Source organism: Brachycentrus maculatus, unplaced genomic scaffold, assembly GCF_059751285.1.
Source record: "Brachycentrus maculatus isolate JH-2025_06_01 unplaced genomic scaffold, ASM5975128v1 h1tg000126l, whole genome shotgun sequence".
Taxonomy (NCBI): domain Eukaryota; kingdom Metazoa; phylum Arthropoda; class Insecta; order Trichoptera; family Brachycentridae; genus Brachycentrus; species Brachycentrus maculatus.
The window spans coordinates 1,347,501-1,362,500 of NW_028280879.1; the positions used below are offsets into that span (position 1 = coordinate 1,347,501).

General features: G+C 32.3%; 2 protein-coding genes across 2 annotated transcripts in view; one reads left to right on the forward strand and one right to left on the reverse strand.

The window, feature by feature from the left end:
- The window catches only part of LOC148309379 (proton-coupled amino acid transporter-like protein acs), a 75,895-nt gene that overhangs the window by 49,360 nt on the left and 11,535 nt on the right, over window positions 1-15,000 (reverse strand). The gene's annotated exons all lie outside the window — the stretch shown is intronic.
- LOC148309380 (uncharacterized) overlaps window positions 1,267-15,000 on the forward strand; it is a 19,429-nt gene continuing 5,695 nt past the window's right edge. The window contains exon 1 of the mRNA XM_088260166.1: window positions 1,267-1,283. Coding sequence (XP_088116292.1) covers window positions 1,267-1,283 — 17 coding nt within the window. The remainder of the gene's footprint in view (window positions 1,284-15,000) is intronic.

Here is a 15,000-nt window from a genome sequence, read left to right on the forward strand (position 1 = left end):
CGGAAATAATTCGAGATAATTTCGGAAAAGTGTTGGAAAGAACGACAGGTAACCAGTCGCCATGCTGGTGTTATTCAAAAGATTTGGTCCAATTATCAAGCAGAAAGTGCTTAAGTCTCAAAAATAACGGATGAGATATATGGCAGAGTGCCCATTAGAAACATGGGCCGTAGTCTTAGCTTATATTCTTAGACTGTTGGAATGTAAGTACAGAAACGAATTTTTAGCAAATATCATGCACGAACGTACTCGTCAATTTTAATTTTGTGTCGGGTTGTGGTCCCGTGGTTAGTGTCGCGGACTTTTGAGCCAGAGTTTCTCAGTTCGAACCCACTCTACCACAATCTGATACCTATTTCTAATCATGTGAATTTCTCACAAAAATATTAGGAAATTGAAGTATTTAAAAAAAAAAAAAATACAAATACTTCTCTTTTCACTTAAAAAATAAATAAAAATAAACATTGCATTAGCGGGGTAGTTTTTAAAAAGTAATATCTTTCTACCAACGAAAAAAATTTGAATAAAAGGTATTGTTTAATTATTTTTTTCAATATACTGAATATTTTTCAAATATAGAAAAAACCATCAGGTTATTCCTAAAAATATATGTTGCACAGTAAAAAGTCTTCTAAAAAGTGGCTTGATATGTATTTTTATTACATTGTATAATAATTTTAAACATTAAAAACGTTCTCCTGAAAAATCAAGTTTTTTGATTTATGACGTTCTTGAAAGGAGTAAGCGAAATATATGATCTAACATATTTTTTGGTTTTCGTTTATTATACTTTGATTATTTATGAATGGTCAGGTTAAGAGTCGTAATTATCGGCGGGTATGTATGAGGAGATGCATGAACGTGGAAGAGGCGAAGAATGTTTGCGAAGACAGAGTGGTGTGGCGTTCTATTCTCTCTGCCTACCCCTGCGGAGAAGCGGCGTGATGGTTAGTTAGTTAGCTACTTACTTTTATTTCACGATTACAGGCAATTTAGATGGACATTATTTTTTATTTTTTATTTCTACAATGAAGAGGAATAAAATTGTATATTACAAAAGAAAATTCCTTATGATAACAAAAATCTAGATTTTATAATTATTTATTTTTTCAATTTGTTTTATTTTTTGTAGCTAGTCGACATCAATATAATTCTCAGAGCTTTCCTTCGACTTATTCCACGAAGGATCACCAACAACCTTCCTAGCTTAATAGTACCTTCACCTCCGCAAGGCTCAGGGATGTGGTCGCAAATTGATTTACCAATATGGGAGTACTGTCGAGGTAAGAACGTGCTCACTCTCCGCAGCAATCAGACCTCTATTGGACTTTACAATACAATACAATTACAATACAGTACAACAATCCCAGATGAGTTTGTGCCTTTATTGAAATGAATTGACAACAGATCTTTCAATAAATATTATATCTGATCTGTTAATTTATTTATTTATTAAAACATATTACATTCATATGAAGATGAGCATAATAAGCAATCATTTTATCAATTTACAAAGTTTTGAATCCGAACGTATTTTTGAATTATTTTGTATGTTAAAAGCATTGTTAACTTTGTTGTATGGCAACATAACATATAACACTCTCCTTATCATTCATCGTTCACTTTTAAAAATATTCCCATTGTGATTCATTTGTCTTTTTTCACTCTGTCAAAATTGTATTTATGTATAAATGTCAGAGGGTAATTTTAATTTAATAACCTGATGATGGAATTATTATTCCGAAACCGGTAGTCACGAAGTAGTGTTTATTAAAGTGGTATTACAAAAATTAATCGATGAATAATTAGGAGAGTGTTATTTTTGCTTTATTTATTTATTTAAACATATAAAATAAAACCCTTACCGCACCCCAATGGTGCATAGGGCACTGCTTCATATAAACGCAGTGTTATCTCAATCGATTACACATGAAGGAAAGGTGATCAGCCCTCCGCTTCAGGTACCAGTCCAGTGTAATATTGAATAAATATTCAAGTGAAAAAATCACTTATATTTATTAAACCCCCCTGGGAATCGAACCCGGGACCTCCAGAACGGTAGCCGAGGATGCTGACCATTACACAAAAATAGTATTATTTAAACTTACCTATTACATACATAGATCACATATATAAAATTCTATATGATTTATATTCATTACACATTTTGGGACACGGGATTAAAGATACTAAGACTGAAAAAAATATTTAAAAAAGTAACAAATATGAAAACACAGGGCAAAATGTAAAATACAAAGGAATAAAAGGTACAGTAAAAAGGCATTTAAAAAACATTAATGTAAGCATGTTTAAGGTTTGAAAAAAATATCACTAACACAAACATCTTTCCATAAAGTATTTTTTCAGTTCCTTCGTTTTGAATCCCTGACTGGGTTTTATTTTATAATGTCAGGGAGCTGGTTACTTACTCAGAATTGATTGAAGAGGAAGTCAATGCGGGTAACTTCAATATCAAAAGTAATACAGGTTTCGGTGCAACCCTTTTTTGATACACATCCCCAACCTACAAGACCATATGTCCGAGTTGACTTAATAATTTTATTTATTTATATATTACAAAATTATTAATTTATGGCAAATAAAAACCAACGAAAGCTTAACATGGCAGCACGTGACGGAGTCCTGGTACCAACCCAAATGTATGGAAGTGAACCACATAGTTTACAAAAGAAGGATAAAGGAAGATTAAATGCAGACAAGTCTCAGACCAATGTAAAATATTCGAATTGTGATATAAAGAAAGAATGCAAGGCTAAGATAAGAATTTTCGATCAAATTAAGAATGGTGCATAACGATGAACAAAGGAGTGAAGAAAAAACAGTAAAAGAAATTTATGAGATAAATGCAGTTGTAAATAGGAGCAGAGGAAGACCGAATAAAACTTGGTATGATCAAGTATTTAAATTTTTGTAAAGTGGTCGTAATAATCGACGGATATGTCGCTCACTCCTTTCAAGAACGTCATAAATCAAAATACTTGATTTTTCAGGAGAACGATTTTAAAGTTTAAAAATATAACACAATGTATCAAAAATAAATATCAAACCACTTATTGAATTTTTTACTGTGCAACAGATCTTTTTAGGTAAAACCTGAAGGTTTTTTCTACATTTGAAAAATATTTAATTTATTTATAAAAATAATTGAACAATACATTTTCTTCAAAATGCAAAAAGAACATTTTCTGCCCTGTAGCGGGTAAATATTAAGTTTAAAATATGCCTCTTTTGCTGGGATATAGTACATTTTCTGGGCATTCCGAAAACATGCACAACTGGAAATTGACGATTTTTTATTTATGACGTTCTTGAAAGGAGTGAGCGATGTATTATACGAAGAGGTGCATGAGTTTGGAAGAGGCGAAGATTGGTTGCAAAGACGGAGTGATATGGCGTTGTAATCTCTCTGATTACCCGTGCGAAAAGGAGGCATGATGGTTGGTCAGCCACTTCATAAATATGACCACATATTCAATTAATTCAATGTATAGTGCAATATGTAATCGTGAATTGAATTGAATCCCAATGCTAGTATTACCGCTGTAACTAATGCACAATATATGTTATTGGAGTCTGCAATCGTTAGAATATTTTTTAAAGGTAAAAATGCAATCAAAGTGCATTTTAAAATCGATGAAATTGCTCTAATATGGGCAACTTATTTTAATGAACAATCGATTATAATACTTGAATGATTGATTTTTGTTTGCAATATTTAGTATGTATTAGAAATACGTAACGATATATGAAGTTGGATTTATTTCTATGGTCATATAAATCTCACGGTAATAAACATTGGCAGAGAAATAGTTTCATAGCATTTACGTTTACAAACATGAAGTTTTTAGTACACAATCATTTTCAAGTTTGAGGCCTTACTTGCGGACTCAGAATTCAATCAGCGGCGACCGCCAGAGAGGTTGCACGTCCTGATTTTTTTTAAATAATGTTTATAGGATTTTTTGTTTTTTACAATAAACATAGAAAACACATTGTAAATTTCTTTTTAAACGACTTCTGTTTTTATAATTTGTTTTCAAAACCATATCGTAGATAAACTCATTTTTTCAATGCAGAATTTTTAGAAAAAATTAACGATTACTGGGCCGTAATTATCAACTGTAATTTTAATTTTATTCGTTTAAAACACTAGTATGTTATTTATAGATTTGGCACCTAATTTGTAGAACTCCATTTTAATTTATGTATTTAATATTGAATCAAACACCGATTTTTTTATTCTACTAAGTCGATTTTATTTTATTGAAATTTTATAGAAGTCATATTAATATTTTTTACATCTCATCAAAGATGAAGAAGAATATGAAAGTCTGGGTATTTACGGGGCTGACGACCGTCATTTTTCTTCATCTTTGATGACATCAAAAAATATATATATGAAAATAACTCCTGTAATTGGAGATATATAAATATTTGGACACACTCAAAGTGTTGTAAGTTAACGAATGTCGTTTGAAAATGCCTTAACTAGGTGAAAAAATTGTCAAAAAAATATTTCTTTATGTGTAATTACACCTTAACAGACTCAAAAAATCAGTGTTTGATTGCAACATTTATTACATAAAATATATCTAAGTTTAAATTCATTATCAAAGCTTAGCCTTGGCATGAAACATTTACGTGTCATAACTTATACGTAACTGACCGCCTATTTAACGAAATCAATGTTTGAGGAGTACTACAAGATCAACAATTTTCCTTTCTCACAACTCGCTCACTCCTTTCAAGAACGTCATAAATCAAAATACTTGATTTTTCAGGAGAACGTTTTTAAAGTTTAAAAATATAATACAATGTATTAAAAATAAATATCAAGCCACTTACTGAACTTTTTACTGTGCAACAGATCTTTGTAGGTAAAACCTGAAGGTTTTTTTCTCAATTTGAAAAATATTTAGTATTTTCAAAAAAATATTTTTATTAACAACACAGCATTCCTCAGTAATTCCTTTACTGTCCAAGCGGCTAGACTCTGGAATGAACTACCTCTACATGTAAAAAATGCACCTTCTATCTTAACCTTCAAAAAACGCCTGAAACATCATTATCTTACCTTAGAACCCTAACTGTCCATCTCCTCCTCCCCTGACCCCTCCTCTCTTTCTTAAACTTGCTACCGAATTCTACCTATTTATCATTAGAATCCTAGAATACTTTTTTGTCTAATTGTTAATTAATTGTTTTTTAGTTTTTTGATAAAATCTATTACATCAGACAATAATATGTATTAACTTTTAAAAACGTCTGAGACATTACTATCTGTCATTAGAATCCTAACTGTCGATCAAACCTCCTCCCTCTACCTCCTTCCCTAAATTCCTTCTTCCTTTGCCCTCCTTATTATCGTCTTTTGTTAATTTATGTTTCTTTTTAAATGTCAATTTGTAATTTATGTTTTTTTTAATTGTTCAAGTACTATCTGCCCACTGATTGCAAACGGCTATATATGGTATCAAACGTTTTGATCAATATCACTAGTCCGTCTTTGGTCGGTTGGAAGATATTGCTTTTTAGCAATAAGCCCGCCAATGTACTTTTTATTTTCTGTACATGAAGTTTAAAAATAAATAATTAAACAATACATTTTCTTAAAAATGCAAAAACAACACATTCTGCCCTGTAGCGGGTAAATATTAAGTTAAACATATGCCGCTTTTGCTGGGATATAGTACATTTTCTGGCCATTGGGAAAAAATGCACAACTGTAAATTTACAATTTTTGATTTATGACGTTCTTGAAAGGAGTGAGCGAACTATCCCTTCGTGCGACCAAGCTTCCGAGATCACAACCGGAAATCATGGTGGGCAAGCTTATTTATAACATAAAATAAATATTGGCTTGTTTAAAGATAACATATTCACCATCCCTTACTTAAAGATTTGCGTAGAAACTCAATTATCTGTGTATGCGATGAATGATGTAATTTGGAACATTCAACAAACATCGCATTTGTTCAAAAAAGAGAAAACATCCTCCTGCGGCGATAATACAGAAAATATTCAAGGGGTAAAGAGATTTAAATAGGCTGATCTGACCTAGTTGAAATAATTGACTGAAATATATCATCAGGAAAGAAGGGCCGAAATTGAAAAATAAAGCAAATCTTCTAAACCCCAACAGATCCGAGACAACATATACTGTGTATTTTTTTGGATTTGAGTTGCAACTGACCACATAACTTACTTCCTTACCATCACCATACTATGTATGCAGAAAGAACAGAACGCCAAACCACTGTCTTTGCAAACGTTCTTTGATCTTCCATATTTATACATCACCTCATACATAACCAACGATTTTTTAGTTTACTGTCCTAACCACTTTCTGTTTGTATCAAATATGATTGACGTACGACGACATTTCCAAAAATTATAAGATCTTCCGATGGGTTCATTAATTTTGTACCACCCTGTATAAGTGTATACTCCGCGACGCCAGTTCCGCAGTCGAGCGTCTATCCAACTACCTAACGGCGCTTGCCTGAACACGTAAAGGAGAAGATGTTTTGTTACAATCTATTAGCGCACCGAGTCCGTATTGTACATATGCTACAGTTGTGTGTTTTCCAATGAGGGCTAAATCTTGATGTATTTTTAGATCAACTTTTTGGCAGATGATAATTCCGAAGACATTTGTCCACTTGTGACGTGTCGGAACAAAAAAAACTTACTCTATTGAACCAATCAAACAGAGGATGGTCGTAGATCATAACTATGCCGTTGCGTGCGCGAAAATCCGCCTATTAAAATCGCGGCGCAGATAGGACAATGAATTTGACCGTTATTGCACAATGAATACAAAAGCGAATCTTCAAAACCCAACAGTCGTTAGACCACCCATTTTTTGGATGGGAGTTGCATTAATTATTTATCTTGTTTATTACGTTCAATAGTACATCAAAAGCAAGGTAAATAATACGGAGGTTAGAGGTGAAAATAAAATATGGAACAAAGGCAAAATAAATGAATAGGTAATTGATCAAGAGTTAATTCTATGAGAATTGTAAAAAAGTTTATAATCTTAACTTTTGCTGTCTTTTTTGTGTGTATTTTAAAATGGATAAAAACAAAAAAAAATATGTTAAAATAACTCCAAAAAGATAACAAAAAATAATTAAAATATGTTTATAATTGTTGTTTAAATAAATGTATACCATTTATGTAAAAAAATGGATATATTTCTGCCCCTTTTTTGTTCTTTACCTGACTGACAAGTAAAAATAAGATGTTTCTATCGCTTTCTTGTTTTTTTACTTGATTGACAAGTAAAAAACAAGATGTTTCTATCACTTTCTTGTTGTTTACTGGACTGACAAGTAAAAAACAAGAATGGGATAGAATTACGAGTATTTTTATATATCCGAATGAGCATTCCACCTCGACTTTGCTTCCCATTAAGCAGAAATTTCCTCAAACTCGAATTTCTTACTTGTGACATCTATATACTCGTATTAACCTTAAACAGGGGCGGCGAGCCTATGGCACGCGAATGAAAAGAAAAAAAGAAAAATTATATTACACTTTTTAAATTAAGCCTTACAACCAAAAGTACTACTGCTTATATTCTATTAAAAGCTACCAGCTATGAACCCGATATAAAAAAAATTGGCAACAGCAACCATATCAGTAATAATTTACCTATTTGTAAGGGTTCTACATTTTTTTGATAAAGTTCATTTTTTATTTATTTCTTTTATTTTGCCATTAATCCATACTTAATTGTTTTTTCTTTGCTTTGTTCATATTAAAAATCTGACGTTACACAAATATTTGATGCATTTTCATTTCCATGGCATGTGTTGTTGCATTTTTACATTGAATAAAATTGGCACTTAGGCTCCAAAAGGTTGGCCATCCCTGCAATCTGAATTGCAAATAACTTTGGTGTACAAATATATGTAAAATAAATGTATTCCTTCATTTTTAACGGAGTTCTATTGAAAAAAAAACAAGATGGCGACGTTTCATCAGTTTTGAGAAAGTCTTGATAAACTTAAATGCCTTTATTTTGTTTTTACAGAGCAACACAAGTGTTTTGAATCTAATATTATAAGACGTTTTATTTTTTAAATTGTCACCTAAGAATAAAAAAAAACTTCGCTTTAAATATTATATAAGAATAAATTACTTAATATGTTTTATGTATTAATTTTAAATCAAACACAGATTTTTTGAGTCTACTAAGTTGTATTTTATTAACAAAAAACACATAAAAAATTATATTGTGAGAATTGTTTCGCCTTGTTAGGGCATTATCAAACGAATGTCTTCGTTTTGACATTCGTTTGATAATGCCCTAACAAGGCGAAACAATTGTCACAATATAATTTTTTATGTGTTTTTTGTTAATAAAATACAACTTAGTAGACTCAAAAAAATCTGTGTTTGATTTAAAATTAATACATAAATTAAAATGGAGTTCTACAAATTAAACGCCAAATCAATGAATACTTAATATGTTGGTCACAAAGAAATATTGTAACTTTTCAGTGAGAATTCTTACGACAGTAGTATTTATTTAGTATAGTTTGGTGCTATATTTACGAAAAAAAAAGTGATAAATAAAATTACTTTTTAAAAAATTAAAGGATGACAGAAAAAATAAATCATTTAGGTTAGTTTTTTCTCAAATTCTTCCTTAAAATGCTCCAATAACGCCATATATTATATTTTAGATGACTTGAACCTCCCTATGACGGTCGTAAGCCCAGACCTCCATATTTTTTTTCATCTATGTCGAGATATCAACAAAAAAATAGTATTACGTTACATTTCATTACTGCCGAGTTTTACATATGCGTAAAAGTCTCTGCTGTAATCAGACTGGCATATAACTCCCTGTCGGGCTCTTGTGAGGCGCCTTGAACAAAATACAGTAGTTAGCGAAATAACCAGTTGCCAACCCTTAATGAAAGGTAGAATTTCTTTTGAGGCACTTCGTCACCCTACATTATATTTATTTAATGTAATTTTTGCAGTCTCCAGGCATTTCCATGTTATTCATTTACACTTTCTTGAATGATGATTCGCTCCCAACATTACAGCATGGTAACCCTTCCAACCCTCAAGGTCATTGTTCATTATTTTCTCACGATACTTGTGAATCTAGTCACAAAATTGGCAAATTATTTTCAACTTATTGACATACCGTTAATTTTAGATGTTTTTAATCAGACGATACTCGACAGACAGGCGTAGTTGGTTTTGAAAATTTTTGCGCAAAAACCGAGAGCTTTTCTGAGCATTTGTGGATTTGCAGAAAGCGTATGACCGAGTTAGTGGAACGAAACTATGGAAGTTTTTATCTGACTTTTAAAAGTCTAGTTAAACTAAGTTTTTGAAAAACTAAGGTTTTGAATAACTACGTTTTTCAAAACCGGACTGCCGGACGGTAAAATTCCGTGTAGAGTACAAGCTGCCTTAAGCCGCTTGTGCACCACATGGAATTTTACCGTCCGGCATTCCGGTTTTAAAAAATGAAAGTGAATTGAATGAATTTACGTGCAACGTGATCACGCACCGATCGAGCACACCGATCCGAAGAAAGAAAGACAAAAGCTCAATCCAATCCAAGCCAATCATCGTTTTAAAACGCTAGCTGACGTGTCGGACGGTAAAATTCCGTGTTATTCCTTGAAGAAATAAAAGACATAAAAACGACATAAAAAGAAGAGTAAATGCTTGGAACAAAGTGAATGGTGTACTAAAATCAGTTATAGCAAATAAAAACCTATCAGCGAAAGCTAAACTGCCAGTACACAACGAAGTCCTGGTTCCGACCCTAATGTATGGATGTGAAACATGGAGTTGGTAAAAGCAGGATGAAAGTAGACTGAACGTAGTCGAAATGCGATCACTCAGAAGAACGTGCGACAAAACGATGAATGATAGATGTTCGAATAGTGAAATAAGGAGACAAGCATTATCGATAAAATTAAGAAAGGTGTGTTGAGATGGTTTGGGCATGTAGAACGAATGAGTGAGGAAAGAACGGTAAAACAAATTTATGATTCGAATGTAATCGGGAAAAGGAACAGAGGAGGACCGAGAAAAACTTGCCACGATCAAGTATGCCAAACACTTGAAAGCGGTCAGGTTAGGAGTCGAAGCAATCGGCGGGTATGTATTAGGAGATGCATGAACGTGGAAGAGGCGAAGAATGTTTGCAAAGACAGAGTGGTGTGGCGTTCTATTCTCTCCGCCTACCCCTGCGGGGAAGCGGCGTGATGGTTAGTTAATTAGTTAACTTCGTGTAGTGCACAAACGCCCTAAGTGTGTTAGCATTCCATCTCTGCGCGAATAATCAAAAATAAATCATTGAGACGACTGACGCTAACGGGAAGAACTATAATACATGGTAATTTTCCATGATGCTGAAAACTGGCAAGCTATTCGCTGCAATATTTTGAGCACTGCCAACATATCGACGACAAGTTGACATTATTTCGTTTTTTTTTTAATCCCGCTTAAAAACTAACTTACTAACCAACCATCAAGGCACTTCCCCACAGGGCTAGGCAAAGAGAATAGAACGTCACACCACTGTCTTTGCAAATATTCAACGCCTCTTACAAGTTTTATTTTTTTTAATTAACTAACGTCCAAGTGACTCTGAAATCTAGATACGGCTTATGCAACACCGCTTATCATGACCCTACTCAGGCTTCAACTTTTTATGTTTCATACCCTTTTCCTACTCGTGAGTGGATTTACTCTTTATGTTTAAAGTTACTATAATTTCATGTAATTCATGAATGAAAATTCTAGGCAAAAACACTCGCTCTTACAAGTTCATGCATCTCTTCATACATAACCACCGATTATTTCGACTCCTAACCTGACCACTTTCAAGTATTACATACCAGATCGTGCCAAGTTTTTCTCGGTCTTCCTCTGCTCCTTTTTCCAACTACATTAGTCCCATTAATTTGTTTTACCATTCTTTCCTCACTTACTCTCAGCTTTGCATTCCTTCTTTATTTCACAATTCGAACATCTATCATACATCGTTTTGACGCACATTCTTCTGAGACATCGCATAACGATTGCATTCAGTCTACTTTCATCCTTCACTTCCTAACATTAGTGTTGGAACCAGAAATCCGCTTAAAAAGGTAATGTAATATGCGTTCTCCTTAAGTGGATGCAACGCAAACACAGAATTCAATCACCGGCCGGCCACCGGAGAGGTCACACGTCTTTTCACGCCTGATTATTTGAAAAAAAAATGTTTTTTTAGATTATATGTATAGAAAAAAATATTTACATATATTTTCTTCAAGGAGGGACCCTTTCAATATTTTAGACTGTCCCTTGTTGTTGCGAATGATAAATATTTGTGACCCAACCAGAATCACGAGAAACACGAGAAACCGTCAAATATTTTATTGTAATAACAGCCGGACAGTATCTGTATTTAACACTCCTATACACCGAATGCAAAACGTCGGCAATGATTTCACGGACCATATCGATATCTGTCACTTCCTCACTGTAAAGCAAAAATAATTCAGGTTAACGCATAATTCCTTGTTTTATGTGTTCATCCTTGATTAATATACTTAAAAAGAGAAAACGTACAATTTTATGCAACATTTTATCATATGTAATATATTTATTACGTAAAAAGTAGAAAAATAATAAAGAAGAAAAATGAAAAAAATAAAAATGATTATTTTTTGACATCTTATCAAAGATGAAGAAGAATATGGAAGTCTGGGCATTTACGGGGCTGACAATCGTCATAGGCTGGTTTAAGTGATCACTTTACACACGTGTAACATTTACCAATTCTACCCATTATTGACAACCACACTACTTAAATTTTTGGAAGCTCTATATATATGAACCAATTTAGAAACCTTGTTCTTGAATCACTAGAACTTCACTAGAGACATCTATTGGTGAGATGTAAAGAAGCTTTTTACTAAGCAGAAACTCTTATACTAGTATGTGAGGTCCGAATCCTGGATTATAATCACACACATGAGAAATGCCAGAAAATATCATTTTCTTTTTTATTATTAAGCTTATAATTTGACCAGATAATTTATTTACAACATTTTGAGTGTGTTTAAATACTTGTTCACAAGAATTTAAGTAGTGTGGTTGTCAATAATGGGTAGAATTGATGAATGTTACACGTGTGTAAAGTTATCACTTAAACCAACCTATGACGGTCGTCAGCCCCGTAAATGCCCAGACTTCCATATTCTTCTTCATCTTTGATGAGATGTCAAAAAATAATATGAAAATAACTCCCGTAATTGGAGATAATCCAGATTTTGTGAACAAGAAATTGGACACACTCAAAATGTTGTACATAAAAAAAACTCTTCTTTTCATGGCCATATAATTATTGCAAAGAAAAAATTGTTTTTTCAATGCAAAAACGGTGTTTTTAAGAATTAAATTAATCAAGTAAAATGCGACTTAGCCTTTAACGGAGGAAATCTCGGGAAAATTTGTGTACCTACAAGTAAATGTGTTAAGCGGAACAATGTGCAATTAACGGTATCGTTATGGCAAAACGCTTAAACGTCATCAATGTCAAACTCGCTTCTAATACTTGACCCTTTGGTTACCATTAATTAAATTTATTTATTTATAAACTTCATGTACAGAAAATAAATATGTACATTTGCGAGCTTATTGCTCAAAAACAAAAACTTCCAACTAACCAAAAACAGACTAGTGATATTGGTGAAAACGTTTGATACCTTATATTGCTGTTTGCAATCAGAGGGTAGATAGTGCTTGCACATTAAAAAAACATAAGTTATAAATAACTGCTGTATTAATTAAACTACTTCCTATTATATTTATAAATTTATTTATTGTTACGTACGCCCGGAAGATTTTTACATACACTATATAAGGAAATTTATATAAGGAAATACATAATTTAATACTATTACAGCAATATATGCAACGTAAGTATACATATTAAAGTACATGACATAGAGTAAAAAGAGTAAACATAGCGTAATACGATTAAAACAACATTTTGAGTGTGATCAAACACGTTTTGTTGAAAAATCTGGATTATCTCCAATTATATGAGTTATTATTTTTGACATCTCATCAAAGATGAAGAAGAATATGGAAGTCTGGTAAATTAACTGGTCAAATTATGAGCTAAAGTAATAAAAGTTTCTCATGTATGTGATTGTAATCAAGGATTCGGACTTCACATACTAATAAAAGGGTTTCTGCTCAATAAAAACCTTATTTTCATCTCACCAATATATGTCTCTAGTGAAGTTATAGTCTCTAGTGAAGTCTAGTGAAGTTATAGTGTCTGCCTCCGTAGTGTAATGGTCAGCACGCTCGGCTACCGTTCTGGAGGTCCCGGGTTCGATTCCCAAGGGGGGTAAAATAAATATAAGTGATTTTTTCACTGTAATATTTATTCAATAATACCATGGACTGGTACCTGAAGCGGAGGGCTGATCACCTTTCCTTCATGTGTAAAAACGATCAAGATAACACTGAGTTTATATGACACAGTGCCCTATGCACCATTCGGGTGCGGATAAGGGTTTTATTTTATATTTATTTTTAACATTCTGATCATTCATCGTTCACTTTGTGTAACTCCACTTTAAAGTGTTATTACGCAAAGTAAACTATGAATGATAAGGAGAGTGTTATATTACCATACCACAATGCTTTTAATATGGAAAACCTAATATATCCTGAAATTATTCGGTTTATTTAACGAAATATCCAGTTATTTTACTCGCTATCGAGGTATGCAAGCCCAAACGAAATTCACAACAGTTAATGGTCAAATCGACTATGCATTCATTCATTAACAAATTATGTTGTCACTATCTTCGTTATCTGATAACCGCAATAATACGAGTCACAGGAATTTTCCGGTTCGAACTCAGCCAATATATATGCCCACATATTCCCACATGTGAATATTTTTATCAAATGATTTCTGTGCAAGTACTTTGGAATATTTATGCACACGTATTATTAAATGTTATTTATTATTTTTATCTCAACATAGATGAATACGAATATAGAACTCTGGGCATTTACGGGGCTTACGACCGTCATAGGCTGGTTTAACAAGGTAAAATATTCCCTCGCATCGCAAAAATATATATATTCCCCAGTAATATAATTAAATAATTAAAATGTTACTTAGTTTTAAAATGATTAAGGAAAACACATATTTTTTACCACTTGAGTTTTTATTATAGACTACATGTTTCAGAAGCTAAACTTCCATCATTCAGGTCTGTATAATAACTGAGTTATTATACAGACCTGAATGATGGAAGCTTAACTTCTGAAACATGTAGTCTATAATAAAAACTCAAGTGGTAAAAAACAAGTGTTTTCTTTAATCATTGTAACATGTCTCACCACAAAGTTAATGCCGAAACAATAAATAAAATAGTTTTAAAATCACTTTAAATATTTTATTAAAATCTAATTATAATGTCTACCGGTTTCAAAGCTAACCGCTTCTTTAACCGACTGATTAATTCAGTATTAATCAGTCTTGATAAAGACGCGGTTAGCTTCGAAACCGGTGAACATTATAATTAAGTTATAATAATATATTCATAGTGATTTTAATACAAATTTACATTTCAATTATAAAATGGAAAATCACAAAGGTAAATGCTTCAAATATAAATTATATCCCGAGTAATATTTTTTGAAATGTGCAACATGTCTTCCACACAAAAAGGAAGAAAAAAGTCCAACTCCAAACACAAGAGCTCAGTCTCTTTTTGAAGAGGCTCAACGCAACTAAAATTATAAGATTGTATGAAGTAGAAATGTACGGAAATTGTATTAAAAATGTTACTTTGTATTTAAAATACAATAAAAAATAATATTAATAACAAATAAAAAGACGTATCAAAATGATTACGAGACCGCGAACTATGAAGTTGTTTTATTCCAATTGGCCAATATCTGGTATCAAGTAGT